This window comes from Tamandua tetradactyla, chromosome 5 (genome assembly GCF_023851605.1).
Source record: "Tamandua tetradactyla isolate mTamTet1 chromosome 5, mTamTet1.pri, whole genome shotgun sequence".
Taxonomy (NCBI): Eukaryota; Metazoa; Chordata; class Mammalia; order Pilosa; family Myrmecophagidae; genus Tamandua; species Tamandua tetradactyla.
This window is the reverse complement of record NC_135331.1, coordinates 191680367-191707370: the sequence shown is the minus strand read 5'-3', so window position 1 is coordinate 191707370 and position 27004 is coordinate 191680367. Positions and strand designations below refer to the sequence as shown.

At 46.7% G+C, this 27004-nt stretch overlaps 1 protein-coding gene across 1 annotated transcript in view; it reads left to right on the top strand.

Moving 5' to 3' along the window:
• The first annotated feature begins 13752 nt into the window (after positions 1–13752).
• Positions 13753–27004, top strand: part of SAMD3 (sterile alpha motif domain containing 3) — a 49649-nt gene continuing 36397 nt past the window's right edge. The window contains exons 1-3 of the mRNA XM_077162886.1: positions 13753–14230; positions 14745–14928; positions 18026–18133. Coding sequence (XP_077019001.1) covers positions 14152–14230; positions 14745–14928; positions 18026–18133 — 371 coding nt within the window. The 5' untranslated portion in view covers positions 13753–14151. The remainder of the gene's footprint in view (positions 14231–14744; positions 14929–18025; positions 18134–27004) is intronic.

Genomic DNA, 27004 nt, shown 5'->3' with positions numbered 1-27004 from the left:
TCACACTCAGAGGAACGGGGAACCACCCCAGACAGGCCAACCTACTGGAACCCACACGTCCCACGAGCAGCCGCAGCATTCAGCCAATGGTCCTACTTCTGCAGCCTCGCTGGCCGTGCACCTTCTTATGTCCCCTGCATCACCGCCTGGACTTCAAAACAGCGGACACTTACTGAGGGACCCCTGGGTGTCGGACTCACACCCAATCAGTCTGACTTGGAGTCAATTCTTGACTGCCACGCTTACTGCCTCCCCCAGGGAGAGTGCTGCCCGAGGACTCCTTGTGATAAGCTTTTCTGACACGACCTATAAGGTTAGCGAGGCTACGAGCTGCCTGCCGTGCAGGAGTTGTGCTTTCCCACAGGGCCCTCTGTCAGCACCCCAGGCGTCTCCAAACGCTGTGTCTCCGTCAGCTCTGAAGCAACTGTTCTCCAAGCACATGCCCTGAGGTTTCTCCATAATGCTTCCCCTTTTAAAGGACTCTAGTCAGCTGGAAATATTTTCTTTTAATCAAATCATCCAATAAGGCTAAATTATGCAGCCCAACTTAAATATATTTCTAACTTACAAGGAACAAATTTAACAGTCTCATTACACCAGAAAAGAGCCATTGTTTAAATTTTATTTTCTATTTTTTATTTGTAGACTGATTAAAATTTGTTTGCAAAATTTACTGATATCTGATGAGAATTCAGTGGTTGCCTACTTTTTTTTAGTGAATTAGTTTTTTATTCAAATCAGCAAAATCAGCAACTGAACTGCTTTTTTTTTTTAACCTCCTAGGTTTGGGATTGAATCTTCATTGAATAAATATTTTTAAACACATAATATGTACATTCCTCTTAATGAGCGCTTTCATAAACATTAAATTATTTAATTCTCACAATTAATAAAGTAATCTGCAATATCACCTGGATCAAAGCTTTTGGGGTTACATTTACTTTTTGAGATAATGCCTTATCAGGATAGACAGACCCAGAATCAAATCTTGGTTGAAACCTTTATTAGTTGTTTGAGGTGGGTAGACTACCTCTGAGCCGCTCTTTCCTTGTCTACACCATTTATTTCAATGGATGGCGGTGAAGTGTCAGTGCCAATGTGTGTGAAGTGTCTGGCAGCCAGACACTTCTGTCTGTATTATCCTTATTGCTTAACTACTAATCATTTTTAAAATAGTAAAACTGTCTGACCCTTATCATAATACATCAGCATCACTTGTAGACCCTGTGTGGTCACTGAGATGCAGCTTTGTGTAAAAGTAAACAACTCAATACAACTCATAAGTTGAGATCAGTTCAGAATTTATCATGCACTGAAAACCAAGTTTTTTGCAAAGCACTAGGGCCACCAGAATGAAACTTACAATGAACTGTATTCAAAAATAATTTCAGTGACAATCCAAGTTACCATTAATTGAGATATAGTTTATGTCAGACCAAGGGGTAGAACCTTTGCATTCAGCATCTGATTTTATCCTCACCACCCAGATCTCTTGACCTTCAGTTGTCAACAGACCACTGCTGAGCGGCTGCAGAGACAAACATTTCTTAAAACATCAGTAGACAAAATCAGTATCGTGAGGCATGCAGCTGGTGCATGGAACTCGAGAACAGTAAGCCAAGTGAAATAAGGCAGAAATGAAAAGACGGATAATATAACACCTCACTAATATGGACTAACTATAATGTGGAAACTCTAAGAATCAAATCCAACAGCACGCTATCAGGGGAAGGCTTATTGTAAAGGGTCCTAGATTGTAAGCTCTTACAGAAGTCACGTCTATTCCTGAGTTGTAACGATTATTTCTTAACTCTGAGATGCGGAGCTCTTTGTGTGCAACCTGGTCATTCCCTGGACCTTTAGGTATCTGGGTGACACCTGAGACTCAGACTAGAGTTCCGCAGCTCGAAAGTCAGCCGTGCCCCATACAGCAATGGCAGGAGATGAGACTTCAATTCAATTCGACGTAGGAATGAAGCCAATCTGGTTAGAATTAAAGTAAATCAGACTGAAGGATAAAGGTTGAAATTGACTGTGTTTTAAAAGTTCAACTTCCTTGTGAGATCAAAGAAAGATACATTTATTTGGTGCAAAATTTATATTTTTGTAGCCACCCATCTAATTCAATCAGCGTGGTCAGCTTATCTGAGTACCATAATTACATGGAACCTCGAATAAGTATGAGGTCTTGTTGTTTTGTAAAAGTGAGTGTGATACCCTGATATATTCCAGAGTAATCTGGACAGAGGACAAAAGTATTTGCAAAGTCCCCTTGGGGGACAGGGGGAAAATGTAGATATATTAAACTTCCCCACCCGGAGAATTTCTGATATTCTCACAAGCAGTGGAGACAACCAATTCGATAAGCTGAGTCCTCAATCTCGGGGTTCATCCCTATGAAACTTACTCTTGCAAAGGAGAAGCTAAGCCTACTGATAATTATGCTGAAGAGTCAGCCCCAGAGAACCTCTTTTGTTGCTCAGATGTGGCCTTTCTGTAAGCTAACATGGCAAGTGAACTCACTGCCCTCCTCCATACATGGGACATGACTCCCAGGGATGAGCCAGGACACAGCATCACGGGATTGAGAGAGCCTTCTTGACCAAAAGGGGAAAGAGAAATGAAGCAAAATAAAGTGTCAGTGGCTGAGAGACTTCAAATAGAATAGCGAGGTTATCCTGGAGGTGGTTCTTATGCATTATATAGAAATCCCTCTTTAGTTTTTAGAGTTTTAGAATAGCTAGAAGGAAATACCTGAAACTATTGAACTGTACTCCAGTAGACTTGACTGTTTAGATGATTGTATAACTAACTTTTACAGTGTGATTTTGTGATTATGAAACCTTATGCCTGGCACTCCCTTTATCCAATGTATGAACAGATTAATAAGAAAATAAGGACAATAAAATATACAAATAATAGGGGTTTTTTGCGATATGGATATTTTGGGTGTTCTTTTTTACTTTTACTTTTGTTCTATTTTTTGGAGTAATGAAAATGTTCAAAACTGTGGTGGTTCAGTGGTAGAACGTTTGCCTTCCACGCAGGAGACTCAGGTTTGATTCCCAGACCATGTACCCCCAGCCCCCCAATAAAACTGATTGTGGTGATGAATGTACAACTATACAATGATACTGTGAACCACTGATTGTACACTTCGGATGATTACATGGTATGTGAATATATCTCAATAAAGTTGCATTAAAAATCAATAACAACTTATTTTTATTTAATAGTATACATGATAGTCACTGGTTTTTATAAATCAACATTGATTTCATTACTATATCAATAATAGAAAAATTAAGAATGACAATGAGTAGTTTAGTAATTTTAAATTTGAGCTTATTTTCTTCCCATTATCAGCAGGGCTGAATAAAATCAGGCAATATTTTACTGACTGCACAGTAAAGCAAAAGGCTGAATCTTCTCTTAGTTTCTTGTGTGTTACTACATCAAATTAACACAACAGAAAAGTCTTAACAATAAAATGATAAATTTATAGTCAAAATAAAAATTATCAAACTTAACAGAAAATGCATTAAAAGTAACAGGCTAAAACTGATTGTGCATATGACAGACCGCCACTGTTTTCACCTAATGAAATGCTGATTTCATTCGGTAACCCTCCCATCATGACTTAGGTCATTTTTAAGTCAATCATTTTCTTGTTTTCTTCTTAGTTGTGATTTGCTTAGGGAGGGGAAGAAACCTGGAGACTAACTTCTACTTGTGTAGCTTTTCAACGAACGCTCCACTTTCGGCTCTGTCGCCCCTGCTTGCCTTCCAGGAAGAGCCCAATTCCTGAGCTGGCTCCCTGCTGCCCCCTAGTGTCACCAAACGAACAATGCAGGTCCTGGAGCCCAGCTTTCTCCCCTCTCCAGAACCAGTTATTTTGCACCAAGCTTTCCTCCTTCAGAAGTTGTGGACATTCTATCTGTAATAGAAATGCATCCAATCACTGATTTTGAACATTTTGGAAGAATAACTACAATCCAAGAATTTAATCACTGCTTTAAGTTATGGGTATTAGAGTTTGACCTCTGAGTTCAAAAACCACAGCAACTCTTCTTGGCTACCAAGTTAAACTTGGTTAAATCTCTGTACCTTGACTACAATTTGTACGTAATAATATAACTACCCTGTGGCTGATTAAATGAGATAATGTCCCCAAATTACTTTGTTCATTTCCTAGAACGTAGAAATTGCTCAACAAATCGCTGTTGTCACCACTACAGTTCTTAAATACAAACTGAAACAGTCAGCCTCTGCTGTGTAATTTGAACTTTCACCAAATGTACTTTTTACCTGTGTTTCAAACATCTTCAAATACTAATTTAATTACTTTGCCCTTTAATTTTTAAGGAAGCAGCTGTCTTAGACTTTACTGTGTGGGAATCCAGAAGCACACAGTTTTAGCAGTCTGCTCTGTAAACCTCAGCTGTGGTTCAGGTGGAAAATCGTCCTTTTAATTGTTTTGATGCTGATATTTTGTGTTTGATCTAATAGACATCTTATACGTAAAAGATCTAGATTTCAGACCGATGAACAGACACGGAAGGGAAAAAAAATACATCATGAAGAAGCCACCATCAAATTCAAAACTCACCACAAAGTTCAAGCTCAAAAGGAAATCAAATTATTGTTTCAAACTCAGTTCAAAGACCCAGAATCGATTTGTGAGAGGTACTTGTAAAATTAACAGCTCTGTATTAGAGTTGAGTGATGAGTGCACTATGCAATGTGATTCTGTTTGGCTGCTGGACAATGTGATTACACACAAACAAGTTAAAGCGCCCGCATAAAAATCGCATTTCACGGTGTCACACACAGTCTTGCTAGCAATAAATACATACACTTTTGACATCAGTAGCTTATTAAACTCATCGGATAAAAATGTAGATGTTTCCATATTATTCTAATAAAACCAGAATAGAAATTAAATTTGTTAATTTGAAAAGCAATTATTCCTCCATTTCCTTTTCAAATTTACTGCAGTTTGAAATGGTTTAGAACAATATATAGGGACTCTAATTCAAAGAAAAACAAGCTTTTTAAAATCTCTTACATGACAATAGGTGATGATTGATGCTTGAATTGCACAAGCACCACTTGTAGGGTGAGAGAACTTGCAGTAGGGCAGCCTCTAAGCAGTGCTTTCCGCCGGCCCCAGGCCCACCTCCTTAGGCCAAGTGTGCTCGGTGCGTTTGAGTCATCAGGGGATGCGAGCATTTGGGGTGATGGAAATGTTCAGCAGCTTGATTATGGTGATGGTTTCATGGAGTTGTTATATGTACACACACCTATACATGCATATGGAAAACTCATCAAATTGTGTCCTTTAAATATGTGCAGTTTACTGTACATAAATTATACTTAAAGTTTTCTGAAAAGAAACCGAAGACTTCTTTGATAGTAAACAAACAACTTAATAAAGAAATACAAACATTACATAACAATAAATGTAAATAGATCTTGAACATATGAAGCAATGATTAATTTTACACATAAGAAAAATGAAAATTAAACCTCAGCCGCCTGCACAAGAGTGGCTAAATGCCTGAAGTTGGCAGCACACGGTGGTTGGTTGTCAAGGTGAGGCAGGAGCAGAAACCCACTCATGCATCGCTAGAAAGAATGAAAAAAAAGGGATAAAAATCTTCTGGTGGACAATGAGGCAATTTCAATTAAAACTCTACCAAAATGTCAACTGCATTTGATTTTTGATCCAGCGGTCATTCCCTGGGGACTGTAGTATACGGATTCCTGCATATATGCACACAGTAAATGGCAATGCGTGGCACTGTTTCCACCGGTAAAGCCTGGGAACACGCTGTACAGGTCTTTAGGAGGATGGGAAGTGAAGCCGTAACTCAAATTCCATGTACTTGCAATGGCTGTTGAAACTTTTCTTTCTGAAGGGTACCCTAGGAATTCGAGTATTGTGAGGAGTGTACTTGTATTAATAGCTACATGCAACTAAACCACAAAAGTTAGTGCCAAAAAAAGCCTACAGGACAATACTAGAACGACCTTATAAATGCATGGGATTTTATGCATTTAGAGGTGTAAGAAAAGACTACTCACAAAAGCTATTTTTTAAAAGGAAGTGATTTGGTCTTAACTACAGAAGCTATTAGCTGATATTGGAGAATAATATCCCCTAAAATTAACTTTTAAAGTAAGGTTTAATTTTACATGTCAAATACTAGATTAATTTTATAGTCAGCAACTCCGCTTCTCTTTTCATAGCAGTCAAGTGATTCTGCTTCTAGCCCTGAATATACAACATACATATCATTTCCTTCAAGGTGTATTCATGCAGGAATCGCACATTTGTGCACTGGAATATTTACTCAATAACCTTTGAGCATCTATTATGTGCTGCACAGCTGAACATGGAAAGTATAACATTAAAAAGACAGGGTGTGAGGGTAGCTCAGTGATAGAATTCTTGCCTGTCATGGGTGAGACCCGGGTTTGATTCCAGGTCCATGCATTTCCCAAAAACAAACAAATAAGCATAACAAAGGAAAAAATAAACAACAAAAATTCAACAAATGGTGCTGCAATAATGGGATACTCACATGGAAAAACAATGAGATGTGATCCCCGCCATACAGCTTACATCAACAACAACAACAAAAAAAAGAAAAATGAAAAGACTGTCTTTTTATCAAAGAGAGCTTGTACTTTACATTAGGATGCAAGTATCACGTAGGCTGGTATCACTATGCAGAACTCATTTCCCCACCTTCCTGGGCCTGGTGAAAACTGCAGCCCCACTCAACCAGCAGTGGTGAGTCATTTAGCATTTCTGAAACTCCCCCCATCTAAGAAACTGGAGAGCTTTGTCAGGCGCAGGAGGCCCCTGCAGGCCTTGCTGCGGTAGAAAATCAGGGTGTTGTGTGACTCCCCTGATGCTGTGACCATCAAAATCAGTTTACTGGGCAATTCCACCACTTGGTACATGCTCAGAAGGTCTGAAGGCAGAGACAGAAACAGACATTTGCACACCAGTGTTCATGGGAGCATTATCCACCATCACCAAGAGATGAGAACCACCCGAGTGTCCATCAGCAGATGAGGAGATAACCAACAGGCGGAACCTCCGACGATGGAATATTACTCAGCCGTGAGCAGGAATGACGTCCTGAAGCCTGTGAGGACATGGGCGAACCTTGAGGACATAACGCCGAGGGAAATGCCAGGCATGAAAAGACAGATATTGCATGACTCTACTTACATGAGTTAATCAGAATATATAAACTCATAGTCATAAAACTTAGAACAGAGGCTACCAAGAGATAGAACGAGGCTAGAGAATGGGAAGCAGTTGCCTAAATTTTTAATCAGGCTGAACATACATGTTTGGGAATGGATAGAGGTGATGTCAGCTCATTATTGGGATGTGTCATGTGGACATGGTTGGAGGGGGCTTAGAGTCATATATGTCACTCGAAAGAAACTAGAGGTTAAACATGGGATTGTATGACACAGCGGGCCTGCAGTGGGTGATATGTATGATTAAAACTACAAATGTAAATATATAAATATAAATAAGTTCTTTCATGAGCCAGAACACGTGTATGGCACTTGCACAAACAGTTAATAGCAGAGTGGTATGTGGGGCAAAAAAATCTGTTGCAAACCATGGTGACGACTGTGTGAGACTACTGTGGATGGATTGTCTGGTGTGTGAATATATCACAATAAAATCTGCAGTAAAAAAATCAGGTTACTATGACTGGCATTCTTAATTTTGGGGAAAATTCTTGGACCTATGATAATATGACTTCAATTTAATTGATATATACGTGATTACTTCTATAAACTACTGAAAAATATTTCTCTATAGTATAATTCATGCAAAGGACTTTTGGGGGATATTTGAGCATTTTGATCTTTTAGACCTTATAAACTGGAAATAAATCATAATGAATCTTCCAGTTGCTTCTCAAACTTGGCTGATCAAAAGAATCACTGGACATGATTGAAAATATTTACTTGGGGCCTTACCCAAGCCTCCTGAAGCCACTATTCTGGGAAAATGGCTGGGAATCCACATTTCCAGGTAGCAACCCGTGACTAGGTCTGCCGGGCTGCTACGACCAGTGCCATGCAGTGGATTGGGCCCAGCCAGGGACAGTGGCAGCTCCAGGAGCCCGGCTCCCTTGGGGACCGGCAGCGTGCCGGGCCGGCCAGCCTTCCGTGTGACTCGCTCCCCTGTCACCACCATGTCCTCTCCTTCTCGTCCAGCTGCCACCGGCTCCTCCCTGCCGCTTTCTCTCCTGCCCGCCCGCAGTGACCACAGCCAGGCCCCCTGCTTCCTGAGCTGCGCCCTGCTGAAAACAGCAGCTTCCAGGGCCCTGCTCAGGGGGGCTCACAGCGCAGGGAAGCCTGAAGGGGCCCACGTGTAAGGGGCCCACGTCCCATCTGCCACACACCAGAGGACGCTGTCATGACACAAGGGCGGAAGTGCCTTTTCCCATCAAGGTCGGGGTTGAGCCAGCCCAGAGGGAGAAGGAACCCCAGTGCCCACCCCCCACGCCCATTTCTCTGTCCCCTGCTCCGCCCGTCGGGCCATCAGCGCCTGCAGGCCCGCAGCCTGCCCGGTCCTGGGAAGCTGGTGCTTCCTGCAGCGCTGCAAGTGCTGCCGCGGCAGGGGGGGACGCTGCCCCAGAGGCGGGCGCGAGGGGCTGGCCCCAGAGGGTAAGGCGGTCAGCACACGAGGCCGCCGCGAGGCCCGGGCGGGCCACTTCACTCACCCACGCTGCCCCTCCAAGCCGCTCACCAGCGCCCTGTGAGCCCAGGAGCCTTTGTCCTGCCGGGCGCTAAGTACTGCGGGGCTGGGAGTGACCAGTGAGCTGCTGGACTCACTGTGGTTTTTCCTGATGCTGCGCGTTCTTCATTTCTAATCAAACTTATGCATTTTTCCCTCCTCTTCCAAACTGCTTTCCCCTTTCCCTTGTACGCTGCGTTTGTTCCTAAATGTAATCAAAGAATGGTTAGAATAAGAGCTAAGATTGGAAAATACAGAGATTTTATAAAATGTGCTTACTATGAAGCATGTTAAAAGGACGGGTACATTTTGCTACTTTCTTAGAGACTTTTTTTCCAATACATTTATCTTGAAATTTGTCACCCTTCATGATAATCTTTTTCTCTCCCCCTCCTCCTCTCCCCATGTGCTCTCTCTCTCTCTCTCATACACACACACACACACACACACACACGCACGCGACTTGACAATGGGCTGTAGCCTACTGACTGGTACTAATTTCACTTTTTTTGCCAATTAAAAACAAAAAGGAGCTTTGCATACATACGAAGCTTGGGGAAGCGGTCGGGCTGACAGCCAGCGTGAGCCGCCCCCCTCCCGCCCTGCAGGGGACACAGCACCCAGGCCTTCCCCCAGGCTGAGTGCCAGGCCCGGGGGGTGGGGGGCGCAGGCTCAGCCCCAGCCTTACAGGGACAGCCGGAGCTGGCCAGGGCGCGGGCCGGGCCAGCTGTCCTGCGTCTGCACAAGGCTGCGGAAACGCTAGTCACCGTGACCTTTCATAGCCTGAGTGCTCGCCACCGCCCAGCTACGCACCGTACGGCACAGCGCGAGCAGGGATTACCCTCAGCCGGTGTCTGTGCCAACCAAGTTGTGAAGGTGCCCTCATTTTAGTGCAAAGATGTGCTGGCACCAAGTTTTAATCCACCCCTACACTCTTCGGCACTTACCAGCTCGGCTTTTAGGCTGCTGTGGTAAATGTTTTCAGTATTGTTTCCTCTAGGAGTTTTTTAAAAAGTCAATTAATGAATAATTGTCTTCAAAAACACATTATTATGCAACTACACATATATGCGCATATCCATATATATGCCACCTCTCAAAACCTTCTCCCTTCAGAGGTGACAAGTTCCAGCCACCTGGGACCACCTGTTTCCGCCCTCTGGCATCCACCCGGCACCTGCAAAGAGAGGTTTGCTTTCTTTCAAGAGCGGCCACCCACCTGGCTGATGCCATTCAGAAAAGACAAAACAAAAAAACACACGTGCCAGTTCTCACGCTTTGCTGCTCGTAAGAATCACTGGAAATGATTAAAAATACTTATATGGAGTCTCATTCCATGCTCAGAACTTTTAATTTTTCAAGGGAAAATGACTTTTCTAAAGTTTAATAGCCTGTAGACATACCCTAAAGCAAATCTATGGGACAAATGTGTAACTTAAGTTACATATTGTCTTTAAAAGTATAACTTTCCTGATAATAAAAATAAAAATCTTTCATTGGGACATTTTGAGAGAAGCAAAGTCTACAACAAAATGCATGAATTTCACCAGACAGAGAAAACTTCTGTCACCTATCAGTACATGTTTTAACAGTCTTTGGGCTACACATACACTTTAGTCTATTTTAATTTTACTCTTTCCACGGAACTGAATCATATTTATTTTAAAACCTATTTTCACCTAAGTATATTTCATGACAGTTCCTCCATATTATTATTCTAAAACACAAATGTTCATAGCTGCATAGTACTCTTATTTTCTGTATAAATCATCAAAATTCATTAGCCGTTTGAGATGGGACTGGACGGGGTGGGACGAGACTGGATGGGACTGGATGGGGCGTGGCTGGAGGGGGCGGGGCCTGGTGAAGTGTGGCTGGCGTGGCGTGGGGGGGGAGTGGTGGGCGTAGCAGATGGGGCAGAGCGCGGCAGGGCTGGATGGGGCGTGGCGGGGGAGTGGTGGGTGTGGCTGGATGGGATGGGGTGGGTGGGGTGCGTCGGGGCGGGGCGGGATCACAGGCCGGATGACCATGCTGGCCGGGCTCTGCCTTTTTGCTGTCTTTTCCCATGGATTTAATTGAACCTCCCAGACAAATCGTAAATTTGCAAACTATAACTATAAAAGCTATAAAATGTTATTTACTGTCACGTCCCACTTCCCCTCACCTTCAGGTTCTTGGGAATGTTGTGCATGACGGACGACATCCGTTTGGCTGAAGAAAACTACCAAGTTTTAGTCGTTTTCCCCCAATCCAGGCTTTAATCAACATGTTCAGCCAGACGCACTTCCGGGTTGTGACTCGCACTTGTACGAAAGTGGCAGCCCCCTGGGCCCCACCTGTCGGTCGGCCAGGTAAATGTCCCTCCCTCACCTGACGCGCAGAGGAAAGCGCGCGCCTTGCTTCCGCGCGTGCCCAAGGCACGGCAGGGCGCCCGGACCCCAAGGCTGCACAGATTTTAGGGCTCATCTGGTCTAGTCTTACAGGCCACGAAACTGACGCAAATAAATGGACGTGGACAGCTGACATATACAAAAAACGGTAAACACACCAGCCAAAAACAAGTGTTTAAGAGCTGAATACAAGCAGATATCTTTTCTAGACTGAAGGAATGCTCAGGCGAGGCGAGGCTTGCCCTTCCCTTCCCATACACATCTTAGTGCAAGGAAGAGCTCTGGGGCGGGCCACGGTGGCCCGGGTTCGATTCCCGGTGCCTGCCCATGTAAAAAAAGAGAAAGAAAAGAAAGAGCTCTGTCCCGCTGGGGAAAGTCTGGAACCTGCTGGGGCAGGTTAAAGGGAGCAGGAGGGGAGTGACCCTAAGGCCCCGACAGAAAGCCCCTTTCGGCCGCGCGCACACCTACTTCCCTATGCGCGCGCGCGCACACACGCCCCTGGCCCTCTGCCGCCCCTGGCCCTCTGCCGCCCCTCCTAGTCCTGACAAGGCAAGGACCTGGGACCTGTCCTGGGACACCCAGCGCTCACCTCCCTCCTGGTGTGTGTCTCCTGCACGCTCGCGTCCTGAACTGCACACCCGGCCCGACCGCAGTATCTCTATATGTTCTTGAAAAGCACCTGTATATCTCACTGGAGGCCGCATTCACAGCACACTCACAGTTTCCTTATTACCCTCCTTTAGAGTTTTAATAAAACTTGCCCATATTTAGGTAGCTTTAACCCAAGTCTTACCTTTTCCTGGCTTTCATCAGATAATACCTTCTCATATTTGATACCAATGTCTTTGATTGAAGTTTACTTTAATCACATCACAAGAATGGCTTTGACTGGAGTATTTACACAATGCTAGTGTTAATTCGCTTGAAATACTTAGGGATAATGCTTGCCCTCACATTTTGAAAGTTTCTGAAACTCAGAATAAAGCTGCTGGATGCATTTTTTTTTCTCATTTGATGCATCCTTTTCCCTCTTTAGGGAGTAGAGGATCATAAATAATCTCTCCATTATTTACTTGAGAGGAAGTTCTAAGGTCGCTCCTGGCTTTAATATGCTGCCTTGTCTGTTATTTCATTTTCTTAAATATTGAGAATAATTAAGGGCAAATGCTATACTATTTTCTTATTATGTTTTTATGGGGTTTTCTTTCCCAAATATAGAATTGGGTGAAAATTGGGGAATGAAAAAATATGTGAGGGTTTCCAGTAGCTCATCTTATTTTCAAATGTCCCTTTGCCCTTTGCTGCCTGCTGGGCAGTGTCTTCTGCCTGGCGCACCTTTGAATCTTGGAGTTCAAAGAAGTGTTTTCTTTTTTCTTTCTTTTCTATTTTTTTCTATGTCCTTCTCTTCACAAGGAAGCCAGAAGTGTGACAGAAAGGTGTGATTTTTAATTTACACCAGAGCCTCACAAATAATGACTTTTCACACCCTGCTACAGCTGCTTAGCCAGGAGAGGAGTTGTGTGGTTGCTGTTGTGTAGCAAATTAAATCCACTGCTGTAATTCAGAAAAAAAACTCTTCTGTATTTAACCCTTGTTTTTAACTTTTCAGCTGGGTGTTTGTGAATACTTATGAGAGTGTGGGTTATTCCTTTGAACTGTACTTGTTACTTTGAAGCATACCTGTTACAAGATTTCTAGGAAATGATTTTTGAAGGCTGTTACCTTGTCATACTGTCAAGTATGAAATGATAAACATGTTTTCGTTTTCCATCATTGTAACCATGACGTTGGAAATGGAAACTTATTTAAATACACAGAGGTGAAAAATACAATAACAGTGATTTTTAAAACTTCTAGCAATGACATTTAAATATGTGCACTAATAAACATTTTTTCTCTTTCCTATCTCACTTCTCCAAACATAGTTTTTTCCTCAGTCTTTATAAAAAGTGTTTTGCTGTACAAGTGAATGTCTATCATTTAGATTGCAGGATGAAATTGAAAAGTTATGTTGAAAGATTTAAATGTTTTATGTTTTTCAGTTTCCCCCCAGTCTCTTAAACCCTTCTAAAAACAAGTAATGAGCTGCCTAAAGGAAATGGAAAAAAATATTGTATTATTGCTTGAAATTTTCTAAGTATATGCAGAACAGTATCATGCAAAAATAAGTGGACAAAGAATATATTTTGCAAATTCTGTATACATTGCTTTCATTTAGGCAACAATTAAAGTACCTAATGATTTTCTGCTTTGAATCTTCCCAGATGAACAAATAAAAAGTTTTCCAGCAATGTGCTCGCTTTTCCCAGTTATCTTGCCAATCCTAAGAGTGTTCAATAAAGGTCTAGAACTGAAGGGAATATGGAAGAGAGGATAGAAACATTCAGAGTCTCCTAAAAACTTTAGTGCCTGTTGCCCCCTCTTGCTAAAGGGAAGCCAGAGAAGCCGATGTCAGCTCTTCTCCTGCAGCAGCTGCCAAGGGTTAAGCAGCTGGCTGACTGTCTCCTTCAGGCTTTTCTCGGATCCTCCCTCCCCTGCACACCCTTTTGTGAATGTCAGCCACTTCCTGAGAGCCCTGCAGTGGTGAATTTCACACTTTTCTTTCTCTGTGAAGAAACCTGGTGCGAGTGGTGCGGGACTGGATGCCTTGCAGGGCTGTGGCTGCCGGTTAGTGAAGCTGAGGGATGCCTGTGGGGAAGAAGCGAGGAAATTTGAGAAATAGGAGGTGGAAATAGGCTAAAATCAGCCTTCGTTTTTAACTGAGTATTTGCTCTATGAGCCAGCAACTTTGTGTATTATAAAAATAGTCATTTTGAAGACCCTTAAAATTGAGAGTTTGCAAGAGTCTGGCAAAGGAGGGAACTGAAAAAGAGAGCTGACCGCTGGGAAAACGTGAGAGAAGACAGAGGAGAAGGGAAGACTGAAGACTCCCCCCCTGGCCTGGTGTCCACTCTGCGGGTGGAGTGGCAGGAGGCTGCGATGGAAACGTGGTCAGTTGATCAAGTCTGCAGTTGGCTGGTGGAGAAAAGCTTGGGAGAGCTGGTTCACAGGTTTCAAGGTGAGCTGCTTACACTTAGAAAGACACGAGTTATGGGGCCTCCCAGACATTCTGAGTGTCCTCTGTTGTTGAATGTTGATTTCACTGCCTCGTGTGTGTGTATGTACGCGTGTGCACTTGTGCATTTGGATGTGGCGTCCGGACAGGAGGAAACTTCCATTTCTTTATTTATAGCAGGAGTTTCAATTTGAGCCTCCACAGGAATATAAGAACTTTCAAGCAGTTAGATAAACTCCTAAGTTATTTAAAAGACAAGTGGTAAGTGCGTTTGAATTGCTTTTATTCTTTGACGAGGCAGCACTATTTTTTGTGTAGTGTTGAAGTCCTACTACTAAGAACAGTGGCCCACACTTTCTTTCCTCGGAAAACCACTGCCTGTTATGAAGACGGGGGTGGGGGTGGCGGCTGAGGCGGCGGTGGGCTTCCCATCACAGCCGGGTCGGGTTAGGGTTAGGGTTAGGGTTAGGGCACCTCCGCGGAGGAGGCGCGGATATATATATTTTCTTTTTCCCAGAGGAAGAAGTGAGTGGGGCTGCTCTGCTAGCTCTTAATGACCGGATGGTTCAGCAATTGGTGAAGAAGATTGGGCATCAGGCAGTTCTGATGGATCTGGTGAAAAAACACAGGCACAACAGCGCGGGTATGCGGGGGCCGCCACGCCCTGGAGCACCGGCTCGGCCGTGGACGGTGGCCTGGGGGTGAGTGCCCTGTCCGGGGGTGAGTGTCCTGCCCTGGGTGAGTGTCCTGCCTGCCCCGGGGTGAGTGCCCGGCCCTGGGGTGAGTGCCCTGCCTGCCCGGGGGTGAGTGTCCTGTCCGGGGGCAGTGCTCTGCCCAGGGGTGAGTGTCCTGCCCAGGGTGAGTGCCCTATCCCGGGGGGAGTGCTCTGCCCAGGGTGAGTGTCCTGCCCAGGGTGAGTGCCCTGCCTGCCCGGGGGTGAGTGCCCGGCCCTGGGGTGAGTGCCCTGCCTGCCCGGGGTGAGTGTCCTATCCCGGGGGGAGTGCTCTGCCCAGGGTGAGTGCCCTGCCTGCCCGCAGCATGGTGCCCGGCCTCAGACCCCATGAACAGCCACAGCTATTTACTGCTGGGTTGCAGATTCAGGACACTTTAGCAACGTTTTATGAATCGAGACACGGTGTGTATTTGGAAGGATGGGGGACTTTTAAAAATCCCTCACTCGATGCACACCGGCCCCAGCTCCTGGGGTAGCCAGCAGCAGGTGGGTCTTCTCTGCCCGGCCCCAGCTCCTGGGGTAGCCAGCAGCAGGTGGGTCTTCTCTGCCCAGCTGGGGACAGGCATGGGAGATGGGCAGAAATGACCCCGGGGGGGGGGGGGGGGAATACAACTCGGGGCTGGGAAAGGCATCTTCGGCTGCTTCTTTGATTTTCCCAAAGCTGTTTATTTATTTACTAAATGGTTAGTTAGCTGGTGGTTGCCAAGGATTCCCTGTGGTAACTAATTTATACTCTCTAGAGATCTCCACAATGTAATTTGCTAAACGCTCTTGCCACGATGGGCTTCAGTTTGCTCCCGGTATCCCTGGAATACTAAGCACTAGGGCAGGTGCCACAGAGATCACACCGAGAAGTCTGTGGCAGCAGAGAAAAGCTATGAGGTTTGGAGGTGTCTTCTGTTTGTTTGCTTTTTATCATTGATTTCTGCAGTGAAAAGGAATGCTAGTAGGAAATAAAAAATTAAAAATTTCATCTTACAAAACCCCGGGATCATCCCAAGCATTCTGCAGGATTTCTAAGGTTAGATCATTGCCGTAGACAAATCTTTTAAAAATAATACTTGAGATTTGGTGAAATCCAGTCTACTTTTATTTTAAATTTTAAAGCTTATATCTGTGGTGATGTTTATTTTTCTCTTTCTCTTTGATGAACAATACGATGTTGGAAAGCTGGGTTTAAGTAATTTCATTTCTAGGATGCTTGGATAATTGGGACATGGAGGGGGCAGGTAGGATAGAAGGATTGGATTGGGGGTGAGCAAATTTCTTTTTTCTGGAATCTGATTTATTTGAAGGACTTCTCCTAAACTCTGCTTTGGCATAGCTACATAAAAACACACTCTTCAACATGAAGTTTTGGTGAAGTTCCTGTTGCACGCTTTCGCCCCTTCCCCACCACGGAAGGGAGAGGACTTCAAAGAGAACTCAGAATAATTTCCCGGCATCGCTGGACGAGTAGGCGTCAGAGCCGGGAGTCCCGTTCAGCGGCTGGAATCTTCATAGCGCCTTAGGCAGCGCTTGGAAGCAAACCAGCAGCCTTGTTTCCGCTGCACATCAGTTTATGATGTTCTCTAGTAAATAAAATCGCGCCTGATGCCGGGAAATCTGGGCCTCAGTCCTGGTTGTACCACTGCTGTGGCTTGGTCATGTTGAATGGCCGCGTCCCTGGTTCTTTACCTGCAGCTTGTGAAAAGCAGCCGGGCTCCTACGGCCCAGGCCTCCCCCTGCTGTGAGGGGCACCATCCCCTTCGGGCAGGACTCCCCGTCCTCTCCCAGACCAGGACAGTCCTATGTGAAATACCAAGCTTTGTTAAGCTGGTCAAGAAAGCTGGTTTCAAACCTAGCCACAATTTGGTTGCCCAGGATTTAGGGGTGGGGGTTTTACCCCCTACCCAGTGAGAGCGTGAATCTGTGGAAGCATAAAGTTGTCGTGTGTTTAGATGAAGTTATTGTGGGGCAAACCCGTAACTCGTGTGGAAGGAGGAGGCTTGTCGGTTACATCTGGGTGATGGAGTCTGTGGTTAAGTGTGAATCGTGATGACAGAAAGAGGCATGAGAATATGCTATTTAATTAAGGCCTTTCAGAAAACACCTAATAAAGAGAGGAAAATTGGTGTGGTAGAAAGAACCCTGAACCTTAAGTATCAAAATGATTGATTTCAAGCCTCTCTTATGCCGTTAGCTACTTATCCAACTGTGGAGACCTTGCCTGACCTTTCATTAGGTTCTCGACTGTAAAATGAGGTACATGAGACCGCACGATGCTTGGGACCGTTCTGAGCATGTGCTGGGATTCTAGAACAGAGAAGGCAGGTGGGTTTCAACCTGACTGCAAATTCCATGCGATGCCTAGTGGTTGCCTGCCGTGTTACTTTGAAAAGGATTTGCTGGCCACATCTGGGCAGGATATTTGGCTTCCTATGCAGACTTAGGAATATACCCTAGGTAAGAGGGTTTGCGGTTGCTTTCTCAGTTGTTGCTCTTGTTAAAGCTGGTAGAAAAATCTCTGGACGGGATATTGAAAAAACTTAGATCAGATCCTAGCACTGCTACCAGGTCGCTAAGGCCAGAGCATGTTGCTTTCCGTCCTCATCAGAAAACGAGGGCTTCGCTGGAGTGTGGTGCTAACATCATGAGACTTCACAGGCAATAAAATGTCCACCCACACAAACACGGGAAGGAACGGAGGGGGTCTGACATAGAGTTGACCATTTAACTTGACCACATAAGGATATTCACCTCTGAAGGGTTCATTCATCATTTTATAAAGGCAGGATAATCTTCACACCACGAAAAGTAGGGTAGACTGGGGAGAAGGGCATGATGAGCTGCCTTCTGAAGTACGGGAACCACCGGGCGAGGGGACCCCAGCGGGAGCCTCTGTCACTCACCTCCGAGCTGAGTCTGATGGGGAGGCCCCCTCAGACCTTACCGTTTGCTGGCGACGCACTGCTGCCCTCGAGCTGCTGTGATGGGTGGTTTGGGCCCCTGTGGAATAGCTCCCGACCCACCTCCCAGGGCTGAGGGGCCATTTCTGACACAGGATGCGTATTTCTTGGCGACAGGGGTGAAGAGTTGTCCAGTCCAGCGAGCCACGGAGAGCAGGCGCCGTCTCACCATCCAGTTGAAGGTCTTGACAATGGACTAGCTGACCAAAGAGTACTCAAACAGAGGTGGGTGCGCCCCATTTAAACCATTTTAAAGCCAAATGATAATCTTTGTCTTCATTTTTAATGAAATCTCGTATGTTTAAAAGTATTTCTAGATTGAAACCTTTTATTTTCCTGGGAGGCAATTTTTTTGATCAATTGGTGGAGATATGTGGTAATAAATGAAGCTTAAATTTTCTAACGTTGGGCGGGCCGCGGTGGCTCAGCGGGCAAAGTGCTTGCCTGCTATGCCGGAGGACCTCGGTTCGATTCCCGGCCCCAGCCCATGTAACAAAAACGGAGAAACAGAATACAATAAAACAAGAAAATGTTTAAAAATGTTTCCCTTTCTTCCTTCCTTCCTTCCTTCTATCCTTCCTTCCTTCTCTCTGTCTTTCCTTAAAAAAAAAAAAAAAAAAAAAAAAAAAAAATTTTCTAACGTTTATGTTGGAAAAGCGAAGTTTTGAAATGATATTCTGTATCATTCAAGTTCATGTGGTTAAGGAGAAGGAGGATTCTGTCGGGGCGATTGGCATTAGCCAAAAAGATGGGTTATTTACAGTGCTGGCCTGGAGAATTTGCCTATTGGAGTCTTTGCTGAGGTTTGTGAATCTTGTAGTTGTTTTCACGGGACTTTTCCTGATAGAGGCATGTGTCGGTGACTCTTTCCTTGTTCCTACGGTGGGTTGTGTATGGTGTTGTACTTTAACACATGGGTTGCACTGAAACAAAGGGAACCCGGAGTCTTAGAGACCTAAACGGGGGACGAGGGGCGCAAAGTCCCCAGGGCCCTGGGAGGTATCCGTGGAGGGGGGAGGTTTTGCCATCTCCTGGGTGTTTCTGGGCCATAGGCTGGCGAGTTCACTGAGTCGTTCATACCCCGCGCTGTCCTTGCCCGGCGAAGGCCGTCCTTCGCGTGCTGTCCCCGAGAGGAGGCGGGCAGAGGGCCCGGAGCCCTCAGGGGCTGGCCAGGTGGCCTTCCGTTAGCATCCCATTTACCCCAAGGGCAGACCTGCCCCGAGGCGATAGGTTGTCTCTTTTGTAAATGAGGAAAACCAAGAATCAGAACCAGCAGGGGCTTCCAGCCCATCTTCCGCAGGGGCAGTTCCGGCCTGGGCGGGGACCGATGGGCGGGACACCAGCTGCCCCAGGAGGCCGGGAAGGGGCCTCAGAGCCCGGTGACCGGCCCAAGGAGCCTTTGGCCAAAGCTGTCCTGCCTGTCGGCCTCTGCTCCACCATCTCCCCTCAGAGCCCCATCCCGCGTCCTCGAGGCTTCCCGGAGGTGGTGTCCCTCTACCTTCAGGCTGTTGGCCTCCGACTGGGGAGAGGAGCGGGAAGGGGGGTCTGCCCTGTGCCCCTTCGTCTCAGGTGGAAGCCCTCTGACCCCCGTGGTTCACTAAGCTCAGCTCTGTCCTTTCTGTGCATGTGGCGGCCCCTCCCCGTCTCGTCACCCCTAGGACGTCCCGTCGCTGTGGCCCCAGGTGTTGGAGGAAGTCTCTGGGACCCACCACCCTTTCCACGGTACCCTGAGTGCAGCTGGTGCCCTGTGACCCCTGTGCGGAGAGGGGCGTCCCCTGTGAGTGTCCTGGAGGCTCGTCCCCCAGCCCTGCCCCAGGTGGAGGGCCACCTCCTTTCAGGTCCACTGTCCCCACCGCTGCCAGTGGCCATGAGGACAGGCCTCCTGTCCGTGGACGTTTCCCTTCCCGCGCCCTCGGAGGGCCCTGGAGTCACGTGGTGCCCTGTGAAGCCAGCAGGGTGGGACTGTCACCACATCCTGCAGAGCCGGTCACCGACACTCAGAGGCTGGCTGTCAGGGGAGCGGCGTGGGCTTCATGGCCTCCTCACCCTGCCAGGGGCTGAGCACGGAGAGAAGACAGGAACAGCTTTAGAAATGGAGAGAATGAGGAGGGGTGAAGAGCCACCCCCTGAGGCGTGGCCCGGAGTCACCTTGGGCCCTTCTCTCTGTCACACTCCCTCCTAAACTGGGCCCGTCTGCCGCACACCCTGTGCACGAGCTCTCAGAGCGGACGTGTCTGCCCACGATTCCTCTCCCCACCTTAGTATTTATCTGAGTGAAAGAAACACAAACCCAGGTAACTAACCTAAGACCCAAGGAGTTTATCGTGAGAGAAGCATTTTACGCCATCCACGGGCAGAATCTGCGGGTTCCATGGGGCGGGCAGGAACTGACACTGGAAAGCCAGTAGCTGCGCTTCCCCGTCGGCTGCCAAGCTGCCTGCCCGCCGTCCCTGCCTCTCCTCGTCACCTGCCTCCATCTCACCTCTGTCCCCTCCTCTGCCCCTGTCACCGTCTCTGTTTTGCTTCCCTCTGTCTGTCTTGCTTTTCCGTCGAGGATGGATTTATCCCACCACTCATGGCTCCTCTGCTCCCCTCAGATTAGGTGGCACATGATGCCCCGCCATAGTCCTGACTCCAGAGGGAATTCTTCCAGAATGTCTCGCGTCCTCCCAGCCAGCTGACGCATCTCAGTGTGGCGGGTCGGCTCTCTGGGGGTCCGGCGAGCTCAGGCGTCCGTGCCCTGCTGTCTCTGCAGGTGAAGCAGACACCGCCGTCAGCGCTGTCCCAGGGGCCAGGCCCTCCGTCCAGGACAGTGGCTGGGGGTGGGAGAGGAGACGACTGTCTCTCCCCCAATGTGCTGTCTCAGGCAGGAGCTCCGTCTGCCAGCTGTGTGAGTTAGAATATGTGCAGCGGTCTCTGATCTGTTCCCCCTGACCCTCTGCCAGAGCACGGTTCGTTCAGAGGTTGTTGGCTATGGCCGTTGTGTGACTTTTGTGTCAGGCTGTGCTGCTCCCTGGCGTCCCCCACTGATGTCTACTCAGCAAGGATTCTGACTGAACCCCTCCAGGCAGCCTCCCCCGAAGCTCCAGCCTTGGCAGGAGCCGTCCCTAGGTTCCTGTGCACTTCTCCGACTCTACCCGGAAAGCTCGAGGCTGTAATCAACCACTGTAGAGCCTGACTCCCCCTCGGCACCTCCAGGACAGAGACCTCTGGGGTCATTTGGCACAACCCCTGCCCACGGTGTCTCCGTAGGGGGTTAAATTAACTTGAGGCTCTGTGAGCCAATGAAGGGCTGACTCTATTTTCATAGAGCAGAGTAAATATTTTGATAGGATCAAGTTCCTTTCAGATCTTTTGATGCAATAAAACCTAAGGATGCTAATTTTTCCAATAGAGTCGGATTACGGGGTAAAGTCTGGAAAGCTGGAGGTGTGTGGCCACAGGGCTTTTGTGGAGCCTCCTGCTGTCACAGGCAGGGGGGCAGGAGGGAACTCAGGCTTTGGGGGTGCCCACGCCTCGCTTGTCCTGTACCACGGGTGGGCCTGCCCACCTAGATGTGAGGGCCAAGAGGTCCCCGTGAGATCACATGCTGAAAAACCAGGTGCCTTCCCAGCAGGCAGGTGGTTTGATTCATGTGAGACTTTGCCTTGTGGCCTGTAAAGTGAACAGTCGCTTTCCATCCAAAGTATTTGCAGACAAAAATAAAAAGAAAGTCTTTAAGCAAGAAGCCTCTTGATTCTGTCCTTCAACAGCCTCAGCAGTGATGAAAGGAGGTGTGTGTCCCAGTTGGTGAACTGGGTGTGCGAGGGAATGCCAGGGCTGTGACACACTAGTTTCTTCAGTCTCAGGGGATACTGGGTGCTCTACTGAATTGCTCAAAATACCCTTCTTCTTTAAAAAAATTTTTGTTATCAAAGGTATAGATTTACAGAAGAATCATGCATAAAAGTTCCCATGTACCACCCTGGTATTAACAGCTTGCATTATGTGGTACATTTACTATAACTGATAAAAGAACTCTTTGATAATTACCTACAGCCCATGGTTAACATTCGAGGTCACTGTTTGTGCTGCACGCTGCTGTTTCTTTTAAAATTTTCATTCTAGTAACATATATATGACCTAAAATTTTCCCTTTTAACCACTTTCAAAAATATAATTCAGTGGTGTTAATTATGTCCACAATGTTGTGGTACCATCACCAAAACTCTTCCGTCCACCCAAACAGAAATTCTGGACAATTTAAGTTTTAACTCCCCAGTCTTCTGCCTTCCCATCCTCCCGTAACTTGTGTTCTAATTTCTGACTTGATCAATTTGCTTACTTTAATGATTTCCAATCAGTGAGATCATGTAATGTTTGTCCTTTAGTGTCTGGCCTATTTCACTCAATGTTGTGTCCTCAAGGCGCTCCCATGTTGTTGCCATGTTATTAGAACTTCATTTCTTCTTCCTGCTGAATAACATTCCCCCATATGGATGCCGTGTCCTGTTTATCTGCTCCTCCGTTGATGGACGTTTGGTCAACTTGGCAGAGGGATCATTGGCTTCTGTCCTTAGCTTGTGCTGGAGAGCCCTCAGGGAGATGTTTCATCTGCATTGCAATCCTTTGTTTCCCATTTACACTACTTGGCACTGTTCACTTCTCATTTAGCACCTAATAAGGCATGAAACCAGATAAGCAGGCAGAGGTTTCCTGAATGTTACTTTAAAATGACTTCGCTAGAACTTTAAATAGGCATACACAGCTGTTTTGCTTCTGCCTTTGGGCATGATTATAAATTTGTCATGGTTTCGTGCACGTTTAAAAATTATTTTAATGAAAAAAATCTTTTCTTGGTCTGGCTACCGCTCTGCAGTGCTGTGGAAGGATCTGCCCTTCACAAGCACATTTCAGCAGGCTGGCCTCCCCATGTGACCTGACGTTTGCAGCCCCATACACGTGGGGCTGGGGTGAGGTGACACAGCTGTGCGTGTCTCATCCGAGAGCATGGTGAAAGAAAGGTGTGGGCAGTGTGCCGGCCTGGTCACAGACCGGGCAGTGACATCCTCCTGTAACACTCCTTTCCCTCCACGTCTGAGTCCTCGGTGACTCACGTGGGAGCTCTCGAGGGCATCAGGGACCACGTGGCCACCGGCGTGCCCGGCACGGCACAGACGCTCAGTACGTGCCTGTCCCATGAGAGAACTGTTAGAGCAGACAATCCTGTGGCCTCAGGATCGCATTTGGATCAAATCTCTGTGGCCTTTGTAGGGAATGAAACCCCCTTGCTGGGCGTAGGGGTGGGATGGCCTACCTGGAGAGCTGAGCTGAAACGTGACTGTGTAATCGCAGCCGCATGAGATGTGGGTGGGAGACGGGTTAGCACGGGGGTTAGAACCAGAGCCAACCCTGCTAATAGCCAGAGTCGTTGCATCTCTGCAGCAGGATAAACCAGGAGTTAGACGAGTTTTGAGCCCTGGTGTCCTGTTCACCACCGAGTGATCCTAGGTGAGTTCTCCCACTGATCCTCAATATTCTCGTCTGCAAAGTGCATCAAAGAAGGAGTCACTGCTTGCACAGTGCTTAGCTCAGGGTGGGGCATATAGCAGGAGTGCATACATTTTAGCTTTTCTTCTTATTACCAGGCCGGTCACCAAGGCACAGGGTCCAGAGAGGAAAATTCTGGTCTCAGTTCTAACAAAGTGGCAGCAGCAGGAGGGTGGAGCCCACTTGTACCTGAAGCTTCCACTTTCACAAGTGTCGCATACCATCTTAGCTTGCCAGGCTGCTGTGGCAAACGTCACACAGTGGTTGGCTTAGCCACAGATATTTATTGTTCGTGGTATAGAAGTCTAGAAGTCCAAAATCAAGGCATCATCCAGGCAATGCTTTCTCACCAAAGTCTGTGCGTTGTGGGGCTGGCTTGCCACCATCCTGGGGCCCCCTTGCCTTGCTTCTCTGCCTCCCATCACGTGGTGCCATCTCTCTCCTTCATCTGACTTTCAGCTCCTCGGGCTTCTGGCTCCGTCTGTAGCTTTCTCGGACTGACTGTGTCCACATTTCTCCTGCTTATGAAGCCATCCAGTAACATGGATGCCTTAAGTAAAAATAACATCTTCAAAAGGTCCTATTTACACCTGACTTCACACCGCAGGAATAAGAAGGATGGAGAACCTGTGTTTTGAGTTGTAGAGCCCTGTCTCCCGCATGGACGAACCCTGCTCCCTGATGAGATTCCCAGTGTGTTAACAGGAGAAAGCCTCGGAGGAGTCCTGCAGTGACAAAGTATTTAATGTTCCTCAACCCACAAGTCTTTCTTTGGATAACATTTATTAACGTTGCTGAAAACACCTTGTAAGAATTTGAGAATCCGAGAGTTTTGCCACGCAAAGGAGGACTCCAAGAGACGTTCTCTCATGCAACATGCAAGGGGTTTATTTTCCACACATGTGTAGGGCTCCCTGAACACGCAGGAACAGAGAGCCCCGAACTTAAGTTTGCAAAAGCTTTTTAAAGGGTAAGATGAGGGGGGTGGGGGTTGAGCATGGGTCACAGGTGCTGTTTTGCAAAAAAGCAGATAAGAACAGTTTTACAATAAGCATTTTTTAACAGTTTTACAACAAGTAACCTTGGCGCCAGGATTGTTTATCTTCAGCCTGATGGGGCCCATAATTCTTTTCTTTATAATTCTTAACTCACACTAAATGCATAGCCGTGAATATAAAATGACACAAATGCTTTTGCTGGATATTTCAGAAGCTAAAATATATGTAAATAGCTAAATTAAGCAGGAAAAATTAGCTACTGTTAAGCTTTGTAAAATTCCCTTTTACAACCTCAGCAAATACTGACTTAGAGATCTCTTACCTAAGTCAGGGCGGCATTCAGTCCATCCATAATAGTACTCGGTACTTGATGGCTTCCTCTGTGCCGACCCTTGGTCCCCGTGTTATGAAGTGGTTCGGGTGCTGTGAAGACGAATAACAGGCAAACAGGGGCCTGGAGAGTGAGTGGGTGTGAGCACACGTGCACTGGTGTCTGGGAGCACTCTACCTCCAGCGGGGTTTCCGGGAAGCCCCCCAAGGTCAACAAGGTGGCATGTGAACAGAGCCCCAAAGGAGGCAAGGAACACTGGCCCCGAGCTGGAGCTCAGCCCCTTTGGGGGAGGATACCCGAATCCAGTGAGAAAGGTGCTGGAGGATCCGGGGGCCTGGGCTTATGCTGATGTGCCTGCTGAAGAACTCTCTGGCTCCTGGCTGTCCCCATTCACTCTAACAGCTGAAATCACTGGGGTCTGTAAAGATAGCCAAAGTCAGCTGGATTTCTTACTTATTTTTCCCTTGGGTTCAGTCTGATGGTAGCCGAATCTACTCCACGAGCCAGGTGTTCTATCAGGTGCTGGGTATGGGGGAGGACGATTTAGTCAGAACTCAGATTCTAGGAGACGAGACAGTATGGAAGAAATAGCTGCACTATTGAGAAGGATATGCGGAAATGGAAATGCATGGAGGGCAGAGTTAGCACAGAGGGAGAGAGAAATGAGACTTTTGGAGAAGTGAGCGTGGAGCTGGTGTCTGGGGGAAGGCTTCAGAGATGAGGAAGGATGTTGAAAGAGAATTGGAATTCGCTGAACGAAGGTGCGGGGAGAGGAAATGGATAGTCTTAATAGAGGGAACAGCTGGTGCTAAGGGACAAGCACCAGGAACAGCATGAGGGACTCAAAGAACTATACATAAGATTGGGGGAGCATGAGATATGGAAGAAAGAAAATGGAGTTGCTGGAAATAGTGTGAAAGTCAGTAGAGAGGGGAGGAGGGGACTTTGTGCTGAGCTCATGAACTTAATCTGTGTCCTGCAAGGCAGCATCTCTTGAACCTGACCGAGAGTGAAGCTTTACCTGGGGAACTGAAGCCCCAACACCAGTGTCCTAGACCAGCACTTCTCAAACTTTGATGTACTTAAAAATCACCTAGAAGGCCCTACCTACCCCGATTAATATAGCAGAGTGAGAAGCTTCAGGGCTCTGCCCCACCCCATAGAGCTTTCGCCAACCAGGAAGAATAGGCAGAAACATCTTTCTCAAAGCCTCAGAAAACAAAGAAAGGTCTGCAGTAACAGGGCTAGAGCCAAACCAATAAAAAGGCCACTTAAAACTGTCAGATCTCCTGGCACGCAGGCCAATCTCCTTCCCCTTCTCCTCTCCAGCTCAGCTTGGAGCCACTCTGCGCTCCAAGTATGGCAACCCGGTCCCAGTGCCAAGGGAACAGAGCAACCTTCACACACACTCTGTCTGATGGTTGCATGAGGGAATCATTGTCCCAGAACTTGCCTTGCGTGCAGAAAGCAGGTCACAGAGCTCTCCTACAGAAAGGAGGCTGTAGGGGAGCAGTGAACGGCTGCCTGGGGCATTGGATTGCTGACTTCAGACATACAGTGTGGTCCTGGGACCAGGAAGAAACTATTTCCTAGGGAAGAAGGGACATTTGTACTCTTGTAAACAGGGGAATTCCTAGGACCAAACTCGCAAGCCCGTGAGAAGACTCGTGTGCAGAAAGGATGTGGGAAGGATCAGGGAGGCCGACTCTGACCAGGAGCTAATCTCAAAACCCTTTGTATGGATGAGCCCTGAAGGAGCACTCTCACAGGTTGCTCTGCATAGACTGCAAAAGGTGTTTTCTTTTTTTTCCTTATTATTAGTTTTTTTGTTAGCTCCTGGCATTCAAGGAAAGCTGTCATAATACTAGCTGTATACAAGTTTAAGAAATAGATGCTTCAGCAGTAATACATTAAGATACTAAAATGCCCAGATTTTAACACAAGATTACAAAACATACAAAGAAAGTGATGATCCAGGAAAAGGAGAAGAGTAAAGCTTCAGGAACAATTGGCAAGAAGCATCAGAACTGCCATTTCAGACAAGGATTTAAAGAAAAAAAATGGCCCTACATATCCTCAGAGAGCTAAAGGAAAACATGATGAAAGAACTAAAGAAAGTCAGGAAACCAATAGATGTACACAAATAGACTAGCAAAAGAAAGATGGAACTCACGAAATGGAGCCAAACTAAGCTCAGGACCACAGGAACAGAAATTCCTCAGAAGGGTTCCACAGCAG